General features: G+C 48.3%; 1 protein-coding gene across 3 annotated transcripts in view; it reads left to right on the forward strand.

Annotated features, from left to right (window-relative positions):
- LOC119972490 (putative Polycomb group protein ASXL3) overlaps positions 1–21,704 on the forward strand; it is a 411,440-nt gene that overhangs the window by 172,215 nt on the left and 217,521 nt on the right. For all 3 annotated transcript variants that reach the window (XM_038809261.1, XM_038809262.1, XM_038809263.1), the window contains one exon: positions 8,326–8,453. In XM_038809261.1, coding sequence (XP_038665189.1) covers positions 8,326–8,453 — 128 coding nt within the window. The remainder of the gene's footprint in view (positions 1–8,325; positions 8,454–21,704) is intronic.

A 21,704-nucleotide genomic window follows, 5' to 3' on the forward strand; every position in this document is an offset into this window, starting at 1 on the left:
AAGGCCTCCCGCCCCTTTGAGCGCCTCAGCGTGGATTTCAAAGGGCCCCTCCCCTTCACCGACCGAATGTGGTCGATGAATACTCCAGATTCCCCATCGCTGTCCCATGCCCCGATATGACGCCTGCCACAATCATCAAAGCACTCAACACCATCTTCACCCTGTTCAGTTTCCCCGCCTACATCCACAGCGACCGGGGATCCTCCTTTATGAGTGATGAGCTGCATCAGTACCTGCTCAGTAAGGGCATCGCCTCGAGCAGGACGACCAGCTACAACCCCCAGGGAAACGGGCAGGTGGAGCGGGATAATGGGACGGTCTGGAAGGCCGTCCAGCTGGCCCTATGGTCCAAAAATCTCCCGACCTCCCGCTGGCAGGAGGTCCTCCCCGACGCCCTTCACTCCATCCGATTGCTACTTTGCACTGCGACTAATGCAACCCCCCGTGAACGTCTCCTCACCTTCCCCAGAAGTCCACCTCCGGGGTTTCGCTCCCAATGTGGCTGGCAGCTCCAGGATCCGTTCTCCTCCGCAAGCACGTGTGGCTCCACAAGGTGGACCCGTTGGTCGAGAGGGTACAGCTACTCCATGCAAACCCGCAGTACGCCTACGTGGCGTACCCGATGGCCGCCAAGAGACAGTCTCCTTCAGGGACCTGGCAACAGCTGGTTCGCCACCCCCCACCCCCCTGCCTCGGCGCCACCCTTCCTCCCCCCAGCGCACCTTACTACAGCCCCCGCTCCAGGATGATCTGTCTTCCCCTTGTTCCCACCCGGGGATGTAGATGAGGTCTACATGCTCCCTGGAGTCACCGGCGACCGAGCCGACGCCTGCATCGCCACCGGGACTGTGGCGCTCACAATGGAGGATAAAGGCACCCGTTCGGCTGAATTGGTGAACTTTCCCCAAAATGCATGTAAATAGTTTTTCCACCACCCCCACTGGACTTTTTTTTAGTCGGGGATGAATGTGGTAGTCACCACTGTTGTATATATCACATACGAGATGTAATACGGTAAGGCTCCTGTACTGCAGGTACGGGGGTAGATCCCTGCCTGCTGGCTCCGCCCAGTAGGCGGAGTACAAATTTGTGTGCTCACCGAGCTGCAGCCATTTCGACAGCAGCTGCAGGAGGCCTCGATAAAGCCTCGATTACACTCTACTCTCGTCTCGTCGTAATTGATAATGCATCAAGCGCCAAGGACATCACAGCCATGAGGGTATAGCAGTCTGCAGCTGCCTTCACTTCTGCTGCGGATGTTGGGAATGCACCAAGATGTGGCGGCAGGGTAAGGGAGGTTAGGAAGTTGTAATTGCACAGCATGGGCATGGGTGTTAATTACTTGTACATACTGTTCACTGCTGTAAATAAATTCCCTCTAATTCCACCCTTTCTATAGCTCCTTGTGATGATGAGCTGAGTTCTTGTCAGTCTGAAGTGAAAACTTGATTCTTGCACAAGACAAAGGCAGAGTGATCAGTCCAGGAATTCATCCCTGTTCTTTGTGCAACCTTCTGAGCACATTGATCGTGTTCCTTCACAGTGACTGAACACATCAGTCATGCCTGTGTCTCAATGGGAATTAAAATGCCTGCCAGAATGTACTGGGTTGATGTTACAGACATCAGCCATCCTCCCTGTGTTCTGTCTGCATCTTTGAACTGAGGCTGCCCCCCCCCCCCCCCCCCCCTAAGTCCCATCAACTCCTGTCTCCAGTGACACAGTGGTCCTCAAGGGTTTAGCTCACAAAGGATGCAATAGGATCAGAAGTTAAGCTTTTCCCAGTGCAATGCCATGATATGACCCTGGTCATTGAAAGCAAGCGAGCTGCCATCAGCCATACAGGAGTCAGGCACTGACATAAACTCTGTGAGGATCTATGCAATGTCTCCACTGCAAGTTATCATCAGCCTCCTGCAATATAGGAACTATGGGCAGCCGCTGCATCTCCATGATAGGAGTCTTATCACAAAGGGTACATGCGCTGCAATCAGTCAGAGGTGAGTACAATCCTCACAAAGCCATGGGAAGATAACGGGATATACTCACTGAATGTCCTCATCACCCTCCATGAATCTAGCCATTATGAATGTGTCCTGAACTGATATGCCTTGTCTGAGCATCGCCATTGCCTCATGGCTGACATCGTCGCCCTTGAGGACCTCCTCAGGCTCATTTCCTTCTATGTCCTACTGTGCCAAATCCTACAGCAGTTGGCAGATGTGATCAACCAGTTCCTTGGACATGTGCAGTCTTTGCCGACACTGATTCTCGGGTATCTACAGATATGTTAAGCGCCATCTGTAGACCTTAGGTTTAGAGAGGCACTTTTGACGTATGACTTTCTGGGATTCAACCTCTCTGTGTAGAGGACGCCTGGCCAACCCTTCCTCTTGACGGTTCTACGCCTGCCTTTGGTGAACCAAGTGCCGCTACTGACAGACTAGACGGTTAGCAGTTGTTTGCTAAGGACCAATCTTGATCCTCTGCAGCTGCCTCTCAAAGCCTCATGTCCTGGACACAATATTGATGTCCAGTCTTTAGTTCGTATGCTGGTGGAACAAGACCTCATACCAACCCTGCCTCGCACCACGTGACCAGGTGATGACATCTTTGGCCACTCTGCTGCATCCTGAGGCCTCTTCTCAGGCACAGACATTTTCTTACTCTTCACTCTAAGTCCTTGCGCTCAGCTTAGCCTGTGGAGGCCACTTGTGAATAGACACTTCAGCACAGAGCAAAGAAGCGCTATACTTGGGCAGTGTTCCATGGCCATTTTTCTAAGAGAATATAGTTGTTTGCCCTATCAGGAAATGGTACAGCCACACAACAACAGCATTGAATGTGGACGTCTGTGCACCAAGAGTTAAATGCTGACCAGCAATCATCAGCACACTCATGCATCAGTGTTGCCTGAGTGGACACAATTGCAAGAGTAGTTTGATTCTAAGCAAGTCAATTGAGCTCATGCTGAAAGCTTCAACTGGGTACTGATTATTGACATGTTTTTCAGTTGGCCTTGCCTTTGTCTAAATCCCATCTCCATACACCGCCCCCCCATGATTTTGTAAACATTTGTTCATGTGATGTGAACATCGCTGGCTGAGCCAGGATTTATTGGCCACCCCTGAAGGCATTTAAGAGTCAACCACGAATTGCTGTGGTTCTGGAGCCCACACTTCCCTTCCCTTCACTTCTCTCTGCGTGGTCCTTCAAAGAAGCTCATGGTCCTGCACAAGAAGACAGCCACGAATATACTGCAATTCAGATTTGCCTATGATTACCCTATCCCCCACCCCACTACCCCCATCCCCCGGCCAGTCACCCCTTAAGATCCATGAGCATGGCGCCATTTTGAGACCGCTAACCTCTGAGTTCCACTGGGAGTTCTGCTCTCTAGGTCCACGCCTTTTGAAACTAGTCAAACATTGCGCCGTTCTGACATCATGCCGTCGTGGACACTATTTGATATGAGGCTATGATTCTGGCAATTGGGCTCGATAATTATTGACTATTGACACATTGACTCTTACCAACTTTTACAGATGCACCATAGAAAGCATCCTATCTGGCTGCATCACAGCCTAGTATGGCAACTGTTCGGCCCAAGACCGCAAGGAACTACAGAGAGTTGTGAACACAGCCCAGTCCATCACACAAACCTGCCTCCCATCCATTGAGTCTGTCTACACCTCTCGTTGCCTTGGGAAAGCGGGCAGTATAATCAAAGGCTGCCTCCACCCGGCTTATTCACTCTTCCAACTTCTTCCATCGGAAGGAGATACAAAAGTCTGAGAACTAATAGATTCAAAAATAGCTTCTTCCCCGCTGTTACCAGCCTCCTAAACGACCCTCTTTTAGAACGGACCTAATCTCTTCACACATCTTCTCTACTGAGTAGTACTGCCCTCCTGTATGCTTCACCCGATGTCTATGTATTTACATTGTGTATTTTATGTTTACCTTATGTATTTTCGTTTCATGTACGGAATGATCTGTCTGAACTGCGTGCAGAACATGCACCTCGGTACACGTGACAATAAACCCAAATCCAATATCCAATGCTGATGTTATATTTTGGTGGGAAATGCAGCCTGCAACTGATTGGGTTGGGGGGGGGGGGGGGGGCTGGATGATCATATCCTGCATGTGTCAATGGACAATGCGTCAAAAGCCTTATTACAATATTTTCAAAACTGCCCAATGCAAACAGGAGCAGAAAATCCTGGCCATAACATCTGTAGTTAACCTCAGTTTCAATTCAACACCAAAGGATGTCATTCATGGCTTCCACTAACTGGCTCAACCACAGAACTATAAGGATTCAAGCAGGAAATTTCTGGAGAGATGACCACAGAGCTGCAGGCAATCACAAACTATAGAACTGAGAAGGAAGTTAGAGATGGGACAATGGTGAGATAGGACCGATTCATTAATGGTCAGTGAGGAGTTGATTACCTCATTAATGAAGGGGGAGAGGTGTGCCTGGCAAGGGAACTGTTAACATTGTCAGCTAACATGGGGACTAAGCAGAGGGTGGCGCAGTGGTTAGCACTGCTGCCTCACAGCGCCGAGGACCCGGTTCGATCCCGGATCCGGATCACTATCCGTGTGGAGTTTGCACATTCTCCCCGTGTCAGCATGGGTCTCACCCCCAGAACTCAAAGATGTGCAGGTTAGGCAACTTGGCCATGCTAAATCGGCTCTTAATTGGAAAAAAAAAAGAATTGGGTACTCTAAATTAAAAAAAACATGGATCTGAGCAGTAGTTTGTGTCATTAAGAATTGAATCAGGAGGAAGCTTAATGGGCAGGAGATGTGTCACATGCAAGAGATGAGGGCATGGGGAACATCGGGAGAGTGATGAGGTTTTGGTATCACTCCATGTGGTTAGGAGGCTGGAAATGGGGCAGGAGCTAGGAGAAAGGATGAGACTAAGGGTTATTTATTCTTTCTTGGAATGTGGTCATCGTTGGCAAGACCTGAACAGGGGCAGAATGTGGCGACTAGGGGCTTTTCACAGTAACTTCATTTGAAGCCGACTTGTGACAATAAGTGATTTTCATTTCATTTCAAGACCAGAATTTGTTGCCAATCCCTAATTGCCCCTCAACTGAGTGGCTTGCTGGGCCATTTCAGAGAGCAGTCAATCACATTGTGTGGATCTGATGTTACATGTAGGCCAGACCAGGTAAGGACAGCGGATTTCCTTCCCTACAGTACATTAGTGAACAAGATGGAGTTTTACAACAATCATTTGCGGTCAACAATTACTGCGACTATCTTCTATTTCCTGATTTTTACTTTGTGTTAATTGAATTTAAATTCCACAAGTTGCCATGGTTGGATTTGAAACCATGTCCCAGAACAAGAGCCTGAGTGCCTGGATTACTAGTCCATAGGCATTACCACGATGCCTCTTACATAGAACTTACATAGAACAGTACAGCACAGAACAGGCCCTTCGGCCCTCGATGTTGTGCCGAGCAATGATCACCCTACTCAAACCCACGTATCCACCCTATACCCGTGACCCAACAACCCCCCCTTAACCTTGCTTTTTAGGACACTACGGACAATTTAGCATGGCCAATCCACCTAACCCGCACATCTTTGGACTGTGGGAGGAAACCGGAGCACCCGGAGGAAACCCACGCACACACGGGGAGGACGTGCAGACTCCGCACAGACAGTGACCCAGCCGGGAATCGAACCTGGGACCCTGGAGCTGTGAAGCATTTATGCTAACCACCATGCTACCGTGCTGCCCGCCTCTATTTCTCCTTTGTAGAAACATCTGGGATAACCAACGGATGATGTCAAGCTTCGAAACAAAAAGTGATGGAGGATGTCCCCTCTTGTGAAAAAATACCTCATTTTCAATTCTGCCTCAATAAATATAAACCTTTGTCCTTGGAATATCCCGGCAATTTATGTAGGCTTTTAAATTATTTCTCTAACAGAGTGACCAAAATTGTGCACAGTGGTTCACTGTAGCCTAAATTAGGTCTTCCACACATTTAAAATTACTGCCATGCTGCTGTACTGCATGCCTCCAGAAATAATGCCAAAGATCTTGGGCGGGATTTTTCATTGGCCGACGGCGAAATCAGGAAAGGCAATTGGACGGGAAAATTGGTTTTGACGCCAGAAACGTGACAGTTGCAGTGTTGACGCCAAATCGCAATTCTCCGATGCCTCGACAGCGGCGTCAATGCGTTCCACTGCGCATGTACGGTAAATGCCATTTGCATTAGCCAGCCTGACCAGTATTCACCGGGGTCTCCGCGATTCTCCGCCTCCACTGGGGGGGAGTTCCCAGCAGCGAGGTTCACTTGGGCTTTTAAAAATCAGGAGTGGAGGCCGCCTGCTGTGATTCCCACCCTGCGACCTGGGTCCCCTGTGGCGGACACCTTCTGGGGCGACCGGGCTTGGATAAGCCTGGCTGCTGCCCGGGTGTTCCAGGTAGCGTGGTGCTGCCCTGTTCTGTACGCTGCCCATGTGATGCGCCAGGGACAGGAGGGAAGGCTCTGTGGTGTTGTGGCACATCCCCTGTAGGAGTCACCGGTACAAGCCCCATCACATCCTCCTCTCTTGGAGTGCCCAATGGCCCCCGAGCTCCTCCATGGGACCCAGTGCGTGTGGGGCCACCTGGCACTGCCAGTCCTGGAGACCTGTTACCATCTTGACTAGGGTCTGCATGCTCGTGGCCATGAAGCACAGGGAGAGGACTATCTCTGCCTGAGACTGCGCCACATCATGCTGCAGCTGTGCCACCACCTTTGGGTCATGCCACAACAGCTAGTGACTGCGCCAGCTCCCTCTGGGACTGAGCCACTTCCTCTAGGTTTATGCCACGTTGGCCAGTGCCCGTGCAATGCCATGGATGCTCATAGCCATGGCCCGCTGTGACTGGGCCATGCTCAGGAGATGCAATGTCCAGGTGGCCTTCGCACATGGCTGCCTGTGACAGGATGGGGGGGGGGGGGGGGGGGGGGGAATGGGCAGACAGTGCCACTGGCCTTGGACATGTTGATCCATGACCGAAAACTTCGCCCCAAAGCCTCCACCACGGACGCCACCCATGCAGTGTTAACCTGGGTGGCACGCATGGCTGGCACCACCTCCTGCTCCTCCAACTGCACCTGCAGGTGCTGGATGCTCGCCGACAACCCCTCATGTAGTCCCTGGCTCGTCAACTGCATCTCCACAATCGATGGGAGTGTCTGTTCCAGAAGCCCGAAACCCATCTGGACGGCAGCCCTGGGTTCGGCCCTCCCTCCCACCCCATCGGGAGTTTCTACCTCCGCCAGAACATGTGCGTGGTGCGCACCATATAGTGTCCCAGGAGCCTCTTCACATGCCCAACTGAGGTGAGTGTATCTGCGATGGTGGGGAGTGTTGGAGTCAGCGGTGATGGGAAATCAGTGTCATCCCCAGATTCGAGCTCCGGGATGTCCTGGGATTCGGGTTGATGGCTTCCATCCGTGTCAGTGTCATTATCGTCACTGGTCGGAACCTGGGGTTCTGGCTGCAGTTCCTGCAAGGCACAAGGCAAGACGCATGATTGCATCGTGGGCCAGGATGGGGTGGTGAGGGTGTGTTGGAGAGTTGGTGTGAGGGGCACAGTGCTGCCTACTCACCCTGGCCACCCAGAGGAGGTTCTGCAGTTTCTTCCTGCACTGCTGGCCAGTCCAGACAAGGTCGCCCAAGACGCTGACCACATCTGCCACCTGCGTCCAGGCCAGCCGAACGCCGGTGGCTAGCAGTCTCCTTCCCACCCCGGGATATGGGGTCGCCTGCCTCTCCTCCACGGCGACCAGGAGGGTCTCCAGTTTCACGCTGGTGAACCTCGGGGCCATGTGCCTTGCTGCCACCTTGTTGACTGGGATGTGTGTTTGGGGAGTGCAGTGTGTATATGCGGCTGCAGCTTGTCAGTCCTGAGTGTCTATCATGGATCCGGCTTGTCCAGCACCATTTCCCATTGGAATCAATTGTGTTCCACGTGGCACCGGTGCTAGCCCCTTAACGGTCGCTGAATCGATCCAGGTGAGGCGCCAGTTTGATGTTATAGAAGTCCACGAGTCCTGCCCCAGTGTCAACAGTTCATCTCAGAAATGGAGAATCTAGCCCCTTGTTTCTTTTTATTGACCTTACATACGTGAACTGACCTCATTGTTGACTTTTATATCTGAACATTGACATAATTGTTTGCTCCTCCATTGTAAAATCTTTTTTTTTTAATCATAGAATGAGATTCCTTAATACAATGAGGAAGACCACAGTGTAGTCAGTGATCTTACAGTTTCGTATATCCTTTTCCAGTTTGCCCAGACCCAAAACCTGTGCCTGATGAGAGTTCTTCTCCAACTAGTACCAGTTCTTCAACTACAGTTGCACAAAACAAGGTGTTGTCTTCTACCCAACAGCATACCAAAAAAGCACTAAAACAGGTAAGGTTAATGTAATTTCAATCTTCACTCCTTGTATCATGTTAAAGACATTTTATTTTCCTCAGAATAATTACGTTTCATTTTCTGACCATGTGTCAGCCAGTTAGACTTTTAACTGAAACCCTTTCAGACTTTGGACTGTTTGGGGTGATCTTCCTCCTCCTAGACCATCTTCTTTGTGTTAAATGTTTTACTTTCTCCCAGCATATTCAGAGAACTTCATCTTTTGTTTTAGGTCCACTGTTTATTATTTTCCCCTTCCCAATTAACCTTTTTGGATACCAAGGGCAATTTAGCATGGCCAATCCACCTAACCCGCACATCTTTGGACTGTGGGAGGAAACCGGAGCACCTGGAGGAAACCCACGCAGACACGGGAGAACGTGCAGACAGTGACCCAAGCCGGGAATCGAACCGGGGACCCTGGAGCTGTGAAGCAACTGTGCTAACTACTATGCTACCGTGCTGCCCCGTAATTCATTAATAATTAATAAAATTTATTTCTCAAATTTCATAACTTTAACACTTCAGAGATATTATTCAATCCTTGAAGAATTCACAAATGATATTGTATGGTTGTGGAGCCAATTGATCTAGAGATACACACACATATATATAATAATCGTTAAAGCAGGAATTAATTTTGAAGTGCACAGCGACTGTTAAGTTGACAAAAGTTATAGCCTTGTTGCATCAACAATGTCCCATTAGTCAACAATACAAAAAATGTGTTAATCTACTTGTTGACATTAATATTTGAGGACAAATATTACATAGGGCTGTGTGAGAATGTTATGCTGTCCTTCATTTACTGCCATGGGATCTTTAAAATCATCTTTTAAAATGAGTGTTGAGGGTCGAGAGGGCTCTGTTGCAAAGGCAGGGGTGTGAAGGGGGGCTGCCACTCACAAATTTGTTTCATTACTATTGGGCAGCGAATGTGGAGAAGGTAAGACGATGCTGGGAGGGGGAGGGGGCAGATTGGGTCAGGTTAGAGGAGGAGTCTTGCAAGGGTACAAGCCTGAGGCCTTTGGTGATGGCCCAGCTGCCGTTCGTCCTGAGGAAATATATCAGGAGTCCAGTGGTGGAGTAGCCAAAAAAATTTGGAACCAGCTGACGAAGTGGGAGGAGGAGTTGGGAAGGGAAATAGGAAGGAGACTTGTGCAAAGTAATGCATTGAGTGAACTCAACCTCCTCCTACACAAAGATGAGTCTTATACAATTTAAGGTGATGCACAGGGTCCATATGACCCGGACCCAGATGAATGGCTGTTTTCCGGAGGTAGTGGACGGTGTGGGCGGGGGGGGTGGGGGGGGGGAGGTGCAATGAACCATGCCCATATGTTCAATGGGTGTGAGGAGTTGGAGAACTTTTGGGAGTTGGTGTTCGGAAACCTATCGCGGATATAGGGGTTGAGATGAAAACGGTTCCCATGGTGGCGATCTTTGGGGTGTTGGAGGTGCCGGAGATGTTGGAGGGGAAGGGGGTCGATGTTGTGGCCTAAGCCTCTCAGATTGCATGGCGATGGATACTTTTGAATTGGAGGTCGGCCACGCCGCCGGGGGTGTTGCGGCACGGTTTGAAGACTTGTACAGGTTTCTCAGGTTGGAGAAAATCAAATCTGCCCTAAATGGGTCGGAAGAGGGATTTGTGGCACAGAGGAGGCCACTCATTGCTATATTTGAGGAGGTTTATGTCGTGGGGCAGAGGGTTATTAATTGGGGAAAAAATGTGCAAACTGTTGGATGTTAAGGTTGTGTTATTATGTTGAATATGTTTGGAATAAAATATCTTTTGCAACGAAAGCAAAATCCCGAGCTGAGTGTAGGTCAGGGCAGGAGACCCTTCGGGTAGTGGAGAGTGTTAGTGTACGTGTCAATAAACCAGTATCCTTCCCTTTGTTTCAAGTGTGTTCACAATGTGCGGATTCTACAGTTCTGTAACAATGTGTCCAATCCCCCCTGTCTCCCACCAGGGTGGCCGCGGACTGAGTCCGCAGCCGCTACGCTAGCTTCGCTCCCGCTCCCGACCGGCAGTAGCAGGTTAGTTCCACGCCATCTGGAACTCGGCCAGTCAGGAGCAGAGGATTGCTGAGTTGGCCTCTGTCAATGGGCCCCAGCCGTGCGGAGTACTCCGCGATCACCTGATTTTCGGGTCCCGGAGAATCGCCGGATCGGCGGCAAACGCAATTTCGGCGTGGGACTGCGGAGAATCCAGCCCAGAAGCTTTTGGCTTGTAGGCACTAACTGCACGTCTGGGTGCTGCTTAGAAACAGTGCCTGGACCTCCGACTCCATCGCAGTTTCAGCGACTTCTTGCCTGCTTCTGCCACTTAATTTGCCCGGCCCCATGCCTCTCCTGCGATTATTGGCTGGCCTTTGTGTAATTGTGCTCGACCAGCTGTTTCCACCGTGATTGGAAATGCCCCACCTTCAGGTCTTCCATCAGGGCCCACACCTAAATAACAAAATTACACCTATAGTATCTTTAATTTTATATTTTTAGTATTTCTTCCTATTGTGGCGTTATTCAATCATGCTCTGTTACCATTGCTAAATCCTCTATCCCTTCCTGACATAGTGGGTGGGATTCTCTGAAAATGGGGCTTTGTCCCCACGCCTGCGGGAAAACTGGCGACTCTGGCATCAACGGCCCCCCAAAGTGAAGAATTCTCACCTTTCTAGAGGGCTAGGTTGCCGCCAGAGTCGTCCCCGCTGCTCCAGCAGGCGCCGAAGGGCCGGCGCGAATTCGTGCATGCGCGGACCAGGCAGCGTATTTCCGCGCATGTGCAGACCGGCCGACGTATTTCTGCGCATGCACGGGGTGTCAGATTCCCCCCCCCCCCCCCCCCCCCCCCGCGCCTCCCCCAGGACCGCCCCCACACACCTACCTGCCAGGTCCCGCTGTGCGTGAGGTGAGTAATTCACGCCGGTGGGACTGGCCAAAAGTGGACAGCCCTCGGTCCATCGGGGCCTGGAGAATCGCCGGGGGGACCGCTGTCAAAGGCCCCCGACCGGCGTGGCGGGAATCCCCCCGAATCCCGAAAAACGGCGCTGGAAAATAGGGCAGCTGGCGTCGGGGTGGGATTCGTGCCTCACCCCATGGATTCTCCCATCCGACGCAGGGTCGGAGAATCCCGGCCAATAGATTTGTTTTTGCCCAATTTGCTACATTGCTGTGCAGCCTTGACTTTTCTCTCCTTAACCTGTGGTTTACTACAAAATCCCTTTCTACCATTGCATATTTTCAATCTCTCTGTGGGTTTGCTACTTCCTTAAATCGTTGCTGTAGAAACATCCCCCTTTCATATGTGTCAGGCTGCATTCAAGCCCATTTTGAATACTGAGATCTTGAGCTCAAGTAATTTTGCTTGGAGACAGTTTCTTCAAACGTGTTTGCCCAAGTTAACACCTTCTGTTCATAGGTTCCGCATCTTGTTGGGTCTCACAGTCCATTCCTCTGGTACCATTCTTGATATAAATGGCCGATATAGTTGGTTTAAATTTAATGGACTTAGTTATTTAAAATTACCTAATTATTTAAAAATCTGGCCTGCTTAACTATTTCAATTAACCTGCTCTGTTCCCTCTTCTTGTGCTCCCAATTTCTGATGTAGCCAAATTACTGTTTCAGAATGTACTGTTTTTTGCTCTGTTCCTACACGGGAAGAGGATAACAAGGGAAAGGGTAGGGCCCATTAAGAACCAAGGGGGAAATCTGTGGGTGGAGCCAGAGGACATTGGTAGGGTGTTGAACAAATATTTCACATCTGTCATCACCCAAGAGAATGAGGAGGTAGTTCTGGAACTCGGGGGGAGAGATTGTGAGATCCTTGAGCAAATTGTCATCAGGAGTGACACGGTATTGGAGGTATTGGCAGGCTTAAATGTGGACAAATCTCCAGATGAATTGTGTCCCATGCTGCTGTGGGAGGTGAGGGAGGAGATTGCCGAGGCTCTGACCCAAATTCTTTTGCCTCTCTGGCCACGGGGGGCGGTGCCAGAGGATTGGAGAATAGCTAATGTGGTCTCACTATTTAAGAAATGTTGTAGAGACAAGCCAGGGAACAACAGACCAGTGAGTCTCACAACAGTGGTTGGGAAACTACTGGAGAAGATTCTGAAGGAGAGAATCTATCTCTCTTGGAAAGGCAAGGTTTGATCAGGGATAGTCAGCATGGCTTTGTCAGAGGGAGGCCATACCTAACCAATTTGATTGAAATTTTTGAGCATGTAACCAAGTGTGTAGATGAGGGTACTATAGTTGATGTAATTTACATGGATTTCAGCAAAGCCTCTGACAAGGTCCCACATGGGAGACACATTAAGAAGGCAAATGCACTTGGGATACAGGGTGATTTGATACGGTAGATTCATAATTGGCTTAGTAGTAAGACACAGAGGGTGATGATAGATGGCTGCTTAAGTGTCTGGAAGCCAGTGGCTAGAGGCGTACCACAGGGATCCATGCTGGGCTCCCTATTGTTTGTCATTTATATAAATGACATTGATGACTATGTGGGGTGCAGGATCAGTAAGTTTGTGGATGACACAAAGATTCACCGGTTAGTGAACAGTGAGGTTGAGTGTCTTGGGTTACAGAAAGATATAGATGGGATGGGCAAATGGGCAGATAAGTGGTAGATGGAACGAAACCCTAAAAGGTGTGACAAGGAAGTATACTATGAAAAGTCTAAAACTGGGAAGTTCCGAAGAACAAAGAGACCTTGGTGTGTTTGTCTATAAATCTCTAAAGTCACAGCACAGTGGAGTAATGGTCAGCACTGCTGTCTCAGGGCGCCAAGGACCCGGGTTCGATCACTGTCTGTGTGGAGTTTGCACATTCCCCCTTGTCTGTGTGGGTCTCACCCTCACAATCCAAAAAGGTGTGCTGCGTAGGTGGATTGGCCACGCTAAATTGCCCCTTAATTGGAAAAAAAATGAATTGGGTAATCTAAATTTTAAAAAAAGATCTCTGAAATAAGAAGGACAGGTTGATGGGGTGGTGAAAAAGGCATATGGAACTCACACTTTTATAAGACTATAAGACGTAGGAGCAGAATTAGGCCACTCGGCCCATCGAGTCAGCTCCGCCACTCAATCATGGCTGATATTTTTCTCATCCCCATTTATCAATCAGGGCATAGATTACAAAAGCAGGGGAGTCATGATGGAGTTGTATAGAACTTTGGTGAGGCCACAGCTGGAGTACTGTGTGAAATTCTGGTGGGCACATTATAGGAAGGATGTCATTGCACTGGAGGGGTGCAGAGAAAATTCACCAGAATGTTGCCTGGGATGGAACATTTAAGTTATAAAGACAGGTTGGATAGGCTTGAGTTGTTTTCGCTGGAGCAGAGAAGACTGAGTGTTGACCTGATAAAGGTGTACAGGATTATGAGGGGCATGGACAGGGTGGATAGGGAGCAGCTGTTCCCCTTAGTTGAAGGGTCAGTTACGAGGGGACACAAGTTCAAAATGGGGGGTGGGAGGTTTAGGGGGGATTTGAGGAAAAACTTTTTTATCCAGAGAGTGGTGACGGTCTGCAATGCACTGCCTGGGAGGATGGTAGAAGCGGGATGCCTCACATCCTTTAAAAAGTACCTGGATGAGTACTTGGCACACCATAAATTTCAAGGCTATGGGCCAAGCGCTGGGAAGTGGGTTTAGGTGGGCAGGTCAGGGCCTTTCATGCGTTGGTGCAGACTCGATGGGCCAAAGGGCCTCTTCTGCACTGTTGTATTCTGTGATAATCACTCAAACTAGTGTGCCCCCACTCCCATATCTCTTTTTATGCTATACTGTTTCGAGTCTGGATGACTCTTCGTCCGAGCTCGCCATCCAGACTGGAAATATTAGCTCTTCTCTCTCCACAGGTGCTGTCAGACCAACTGAGATTTTCCACCATTGTCTGTTTTTGTATTAAATTCTAGCCTCATCTGACTTCTTAGCTATATCTAATTTATCCTATGCCACCACCTAAAGAGCAGGGAAGCTCTCTCTTCATCCTGATCCATATTTGTCCCTCAACCAACAACACTAACAATACAAGTTGCTAGTCGTTTATCGCATTGCTATTCATGAGATCTTGCATTTCCCCATCTTTTCTACAGATGCTGAAAGATGATTATGTATTGCTAGCATTTTTTATTTTAATTCCTTGGTATTCATACCTTTTGAAATATGTTTTCTTTCGAATCGATTTCACTTCATTATTTTATTTTCTATTATAACTCTCACTCATTTTGGGTAAGGCTACATTTCTGGGCCAGTCTAATATTGTTGTTGAATCTGTTTCCTTCTGATGGATAACATGCATCATATCCAATACTTCTCCAGAAATTGACTTTAGGTTTTATGGACAAAACAGTATACTGTACCATCAGTTTTGACGTTTCTTTCAGAAACCTACTATAAATCAAATTAACAACAAGCAGGTTAAATAGAAGGACAAATTTTCATTGTTTATTGTACAGCTTATTAGCTTGATAGATGGACACTGTTTACTGACAGCAGTGTATATTTTATCAGTAGGGGAAAAACAGTAATATACAGGGTGCTTATCTGCCAAGGTTTCCACTGTTAATTATTTATTTTTATAAAGGCAGAAACAAGTAAAAGTACTATTCAGAAAAACTAAATTAATTTTTTTATTACTTTGAAAAAATAGTATTTTGATCATGTTTAGTTATTACTTAAAAGAGTAATTCGTATGAATTCAGTTAAATATCGCAAAAGATAATTGCCCCTCAGATTGAACTTTGAAAAATCAAAGTTTACATTGGGAAAATAGAACACTAATACTTCTTTGCAGTCTCTTTTGAACTTCTTTGATTAGATCATTTGATTCGAGTGATATTGACAGAGGGAAATTATTGACAGAGCACTGGGATAACTCTCCTTTCTTTGAAATAGTGCCATGGGATCTTTTATGTCTACCTGAAAGGGCGACACGGTAGCACAGTGGTTAGCACTGTTGCTTCACAGCACCAGGGTCGATTCATGGCTTGGGTCACTGTACGGAGTCTGCACGTTCTCCCAGTGTCTGCTCCGGTTTTCCTCCCGCAAGTCTCGAAAGACGTGCTGTTAGGTAATTTGGACATTCTGAATTCTCCCTCTGTGTACCCGAACAGGCGCCGGAATGTGACGACTAAGGGCTTTTCACAGTAACTTCATTGCAGTGTTAATGTAAGCCTACTTGTGACAATGAAGATTATTATTATTAAGTAGACTTACGTGAATACAGCAATGAAGTTACTGTGAAAATCTTCTCGTCGCCAAACTGCAGCATCTGTTCGGGTACCCAGAGGGAGAATTCAGTTCACCTGATAAGCACGTCTTTCAGGACTTGTGGGAAGAAACCGGAGCACCCGGAGGAAACGCAAGCAGACACAGAGAGAACGTGCAGTCTCCGCACAGGCAGTGCCCCAAACCGGAAATCGAACCTGACGCTGTGAAGCAACAGTGCTAACCACTATACTACTGTGCTGCCCATAGCGGATACAGCAGATTGCAAAACATCTAACATTTAAAGTGGCACCAAGGTTTGTGGAATGATAGACCAAAGACGAAGTAGGGTACATGATTGGTGCAGAAGTGGCCCGCATCCTTCGCAGCCTTGGTCCCACTTAGTTTTTCCACACTTCATTTTCCACTACTGAAACATCTATCTTAAGTGTAGAGGCATGACAGCAATGAAATCTCTCAATGAGGCAGCTTGAATAAGAAGGGTGCCTATTAGCTCTACCTCTCCCTGAAGCACAAAGCAATTGTGCCCTCTAACATTCTTGAGACTCATTCTCCTTAACCTAATTGGCCACCAAGAGTTAATCCGTAGCAATGGCAACTGTCCACAGCCTCAAAGTCAAGGAATCGTGCCCATTGGGCACCGGAGGGTCTGGGGTGCTTTATTGACCCCTTTAATCACCTCTTGGTTTAAGTTTTTAAGTTTCATTTGCTCTTTGTTTTTGTTTAGGGCAGTGCCCCTTTAAGGAGCAGCCCCTTTTAATTTCTCCCTTCAATTTGTTTGCTTCAGTTTAATTAGTTTGGAACTTAAAATAGTTCAAAGTCAAGGAATGGGATGAATACTGAGGGTTAGGGTTAAACGCCTGGGTGCATGGGATCAACAGGAACCAAGCTCACTTCTGTGCCGGACCCCAACGCATGCCGGTTAGGATTCATTATACCCCCCCAGGTGGACATTACTGTCCAGTTGACCCTGCCCATTAGGGGTGTGCAAGAATCTAGCCTGCTGTCAGAACCATCTGAACCATCCTTAGGGAGGCGGGAACAAGACAGGAGCGCAAATACTCGTCTAACTGGGTGAGGATAGAAGGAGTGTGTTAGTCTTGTAATAAGAACATAAGAACATAAGAACTAGGAGCAGGAGTAGGCCATCTGGCCCCTCGAGCCTGCTCCGCCATTCAATTAGATCATGGCTGATCTTTTGTGGACTCAGCTCCACTTTCCGGCCCGAACACCATAACCCTTAATCCCTTTATTCTTCAAAAAACTATCTATCTTTACCTTAAAAACATGTAATGAAGGAGCCTCAACTGCTTCACTGGGCAAGGAATTCCATAGATTCACAACCCTTTGGGTGAAGAGGTTCCTCCTAAACTCAGTCCTAAATCTACTTCCCCTTATTTTGAGGCTATGCCCCCTAGTTCTGCTGTCACCCGCCAGTGGAAACAACCTGCCCGCATCTATCCTATCTATTCCCTTCATAATTTTAAATGTTTCTATAAGATCCCCCCTCATCCTTCTAAATTCCAACGAGTACAATCCCAGTCTACTCAACCTCTCCTCATAATCCAACCCCTTCAGCTCTGGGATTAACCTAGTGAATCTCCTCTGCACACCCTCCAGCGCCAGTACGTCCTTTCTCAAGTAAGGAGACCAAAACTGAACACAATACTCCAGGTGTGGCCGCACTAACACCTTATGCAATTGCAACATAACCTCCCTAGTCTTAAACTCCATCCCTCTAGCAATGAAGGACAAAATTCCATTTGCCTTCTTAATCACCTGTTGCACTTGTAAACCAACCTTCTGTGACTCATGCACTAGCACACCCAAGTCTCTCTGAACAGCGGCATGCTTTAATATTTTATCGTTTAAATAATAATCCCGTTTGCTGTTATTCCTACCAAAATGGATAACCTCACATTTGTCAACATTGTATTCCATCTGCCAGACCCGAGCCCATTCACTTAACCTATCCAAATCCCTCTGCAGACTTCCCGTATCCTCTGCACTTTTCGCTTTACCACTCATCTTAGTGTCATCTGCAAACTTGGACACATTGCCCTTGGTCCCCAACTCCAAATCATCAATGTAAATTGTGAACAATTGTGGGCCCAACACGGATCCCTGAGGGACACCACTAGCTACTGATTGCCAACCAGAGAAACACCCATTTATCCCAACTCTTTGCTTTCTATTAATTAACCAATCCTCTATCCATGCTACTACCTTACCCTTAATGCCATGCATCTTTATCTTATGCAGCAACCTTTTGTGTGGCACCTTGTCAAAGGCTTTCTGGAAATCCAGATATACCACATCCATCGGCTCCCCGTTATCTACTGCACTGGTAATGTCCTCAAAAAATTCCACTAAATTAGTTAGGCACGACCTGCCTTTTACGAACCCATGCTGCGTCTGCCCAATGGGACAATTTCTATCCAGATGCCTCGCAATTTCTTCCTTGATGATAGATTCCAGCATCTTCCCCATTACCGAAGTTAAACTCACTGGCCTATAATTTCCTGCTTTCTGCCTACCTCCTTTTTTAAACAGTGGCGTCACGTTTGCTAATTTCCAATCCACCGGGACCACCCCAGAGTCTAGTGAATTTCGGTAAATTATCACTAGTGCATCTGCAATTTCCCTAGCCATCTCTTTTAGCACTCTGGGATGCATTCCATCAGGTCCAGGAGACTTGTCTACCTTTAGCCCCATTAGCTTGCCCATCACTCCCTCCTTAGTGATAACAATCCTCTCAAGGTCCTCACCTGTCATAGCCTCATTTCTATCAGTCGCTGGCATGTTATTTGTGTCTTCCACTGTGAAGACCGACCCAAAAAACCTGTTCAGTTCCTCAGCCATTTCCTCATTTCCCATTATTAAAACTCCCTTCTCATCCTCTAAAGGACCAATATTTACCTTAGCCACTCTTAATGGAGTGACATGGGTAATGGAGACAAGAGGGTGCCTGAGCTGTGAGCCTGAGCAGTCACCGCTTGGTAAATTGTGGGACTGGCTGCTTCCAGTGGAGGAGCACAGACTCCAGCAGCAACATGTGCCATTACCTCAACTTTTAGGCAATGGGGTTGTTCCAGGGCTCCACGGGTGACCCGTGTGGCATATCGCAGGCACCTGCCCATAAAGCACACTATGATACGGCTTTGGACATGGTACATTTAAACATGGACTAGGCCCACCAGGACGAGAGAGCTTCGGCAACATAGCTGGTCTGCCACAGGTGCAGGGGTGATCAACTTCACCCATGTCACTCTTTGTGCCCCTTGGCACCAGGGATTCCCCTTCATAAACCTGAAGGGGTTCCACTCCCTTAATGCTCGGTTGGTGTGTGACCACCAGATTCATGCACTGTTTCCCAGGGAGCATTCATGATAGTTACATGTTTGGCCAATTGCAAATGCCTGGAATTTTCAAGAGTAGCTGCATGGATAGCTTGCAGGTGACAAGGAATATCCCTTGAAGGCTTCGCTGATGACGCCTGGTGGAGGTCTGAGACTGATGTAGAGTCCCAGAGCAACGATGCTCACATAAGAACTAGGAGCAGGAGTAGGCCATCTGGCCCCTCGAGCCTGCTCCGCCATTCAATTAGATCATGGCTGATCTTTTGTGGACTCAGCTCCACTTTCCGGCCCGAACACCATAACCCTTAATCCCTTTATTCTTCAAAAAACTATCTATCTTTACCTTAAAAACATGTAATGAAGGAGCCTCAACTGCTTCACTGGGCAAGGAATTCCATAGATTCACAACCCTTTGGGTGAAGAAGTTCCTCCTAAACTCAGTCCTAAATCTACTTCCCCTTATTTTGAGACTATGCCCCCTAGTTCTGCTGTCACCCGCCAGTGGAAACAACCTGCCCGCATCTATCCTATCTATTCCCTTCATAATTTTAAATGTTTCTATAAGATCCCCCCTCATCCTTCTAAATTCCAACGAGTACAGTCCCAGTCTACTCAACCTCTCCTCATAATCCAACCCCTTCAGCTCTGGGATTAACAGTGCCATCCGATCTGTAATGGCCTCCTAAAGATGCGGTTCTGCTGCCTCAACAGGTCTGATGGGCCCTCCAATGCAGCCCCCAGAGGGTCACCTGCATTGTAGTGGTTTGCTGTACCCTACACAACCTTACTATACAGCGGAGCAATGACCTTCTTAAGGAAGATGTCAAGGACAAGATGCTTTCCTCAATACTTGTTTCCACATGGACCCTTGTAAATATGTTCACTATGGGATCCTCCTCAGATGTCGAGGACATTCATGACGGAGTTGAGAAGAGGCCGCTGAGGATCGGAGGCTGGAAGACAGGCAGGGACAAGAGTGCACATGGGCAGGAGGGCTAGAGACACCCTCATTGCCTCCATCTTCATGGAGGAGGATTAGCTTGTATGATAGCGTGCCCCCCTACGGCACAGGACGACATGAGCCCTCTGTGACCAGGGGGTGAAGTCTGCAGAAATCTTAATCATCAGAATTCTGGGGCTTGGGAGTTCTTGAGTCCCTGCTGTCCTTTCAGTGCAGGATGGTGATGACAACTTGCAGTGAGGAATCCTCCTCAGCTACTGCTTATGCCTGACTCTTGTCTGTCTTCACCCATCACACTGACTCCCCGGCTCATGTCTGAATGAGGCTCTGCTCTACACTCGTTTGTCCCCTTTCTCTAGAGGGGGGAAAAGGGCGAGGGTCTCGGGTTCACTGAATCATGCCTGATTCCTATCAGTGTCAATGAAGCATTCACACTGAGAAGGGCAAACTGTCTGCCTGACATTGAGGATCACTGAGAACAACTGTGTCCCAATGGGGAAACATGCAAAGCTCTGGGAGGAGGGTTAAAGAATGTGAGGCGTCAAGGTGGTAAAGAACAATAATATTTAATTTGATGACATGTACAGATTTAATAAGCGATAATGACCCCCAACTATCTGTGCCCAATTTCATCCATGTCCACTCCATGCCTTATAATTCCTTATTCGTGCAACCTCCCAATACAGCTGGAGATGTTCCCAGGATGTACATCAGAGGTGGAGGTGGCCTGCCGCCTTTCACGCCTATATTCCTGAGATGTCTTTGGCGGGGTATTCTGGAGGGCTGGGACCTGGAGGGCCTCAGCCAACTTCCGGGTCGCACTGGTGTTCCCGCATCATCCTGTTCTGCCTATTGTGCCTGTGTTGAGCTAGTCTCAAGAAGTGAGGATTTAGATTAACTCGTCACTCCCGGGCCTCCTGGGTGGAAAGCCCTGGGATGTGCTGCAGCGGATCCTCCTCCCTCTGGGTTCTGCTGAGCTCTGGGCTACTCCATGGAATGGAGCGGCAGCTGGAGTGAGCACCAGAAACTTCAAAGTCATCTGACACAGCCAATCCTGGAGGCCTGCCATTGTTTGCACCATGCAATTGAACCCTCAGCGATGGTCCTCAGGGACTGATCCATACTTTGGAGTTCTCCCATCATGGATCTGACCTCTTGCCTCTGGCTTTCCACTACGGATGCCACCTTTGCAGGTTGGCCTGGGTGCCACACATTGCCAGCATCATCTCCTGTGACAGAGGCTCTGGGAGTCCTCTATTCAGCCTTGTAGTCTCAGGGATGCCACTCACAACCCCTCCTGGTACTCCCGGCTCTGTCTTTGCATCTCACGCAGCTAAGGGATGAACGTGTCCAAAGGCACAGCACCTGACTGGAGTACAGCTGAGTCCTGGATCTAGCAGTCCTCCAACTGTCCGATCCCTGGAACATTACACAGGAAGATAGTAAGCAAAGTTAAAGCACATGGGATTTGGCATGGATTGAGAAATGGTTAATGGACAGAGTAGGGATAAACAGGTCATTCTCAGGTTGCAGGCTGTGACTAGCGGGGTACCACACCAACAGTGCTAGGTTATCATAATCTATATCAATAATTTGGATCTGGGGATCAAATGCAATATTTCCAAGACTGGATCATCAAACTCCCCTGACACTCCTCATCAGGAACTCTTCCTGCTTATGTGCA

This window comes from Scyliorhinus canicula, chromosome 10, assembly GCF_902713615.1.
Source record: "Scyliorhinus canicula chromosome 10, sScyCan1.1, whole genome shotgun sequence".
Lineage (NCBI taxonomy): Eukaryota > Metazoa > Chordata > Chondrichthyes > Carcharhiniformes > Scyliorhinidae > Scyliorhinus > Scyliorhinus canicula.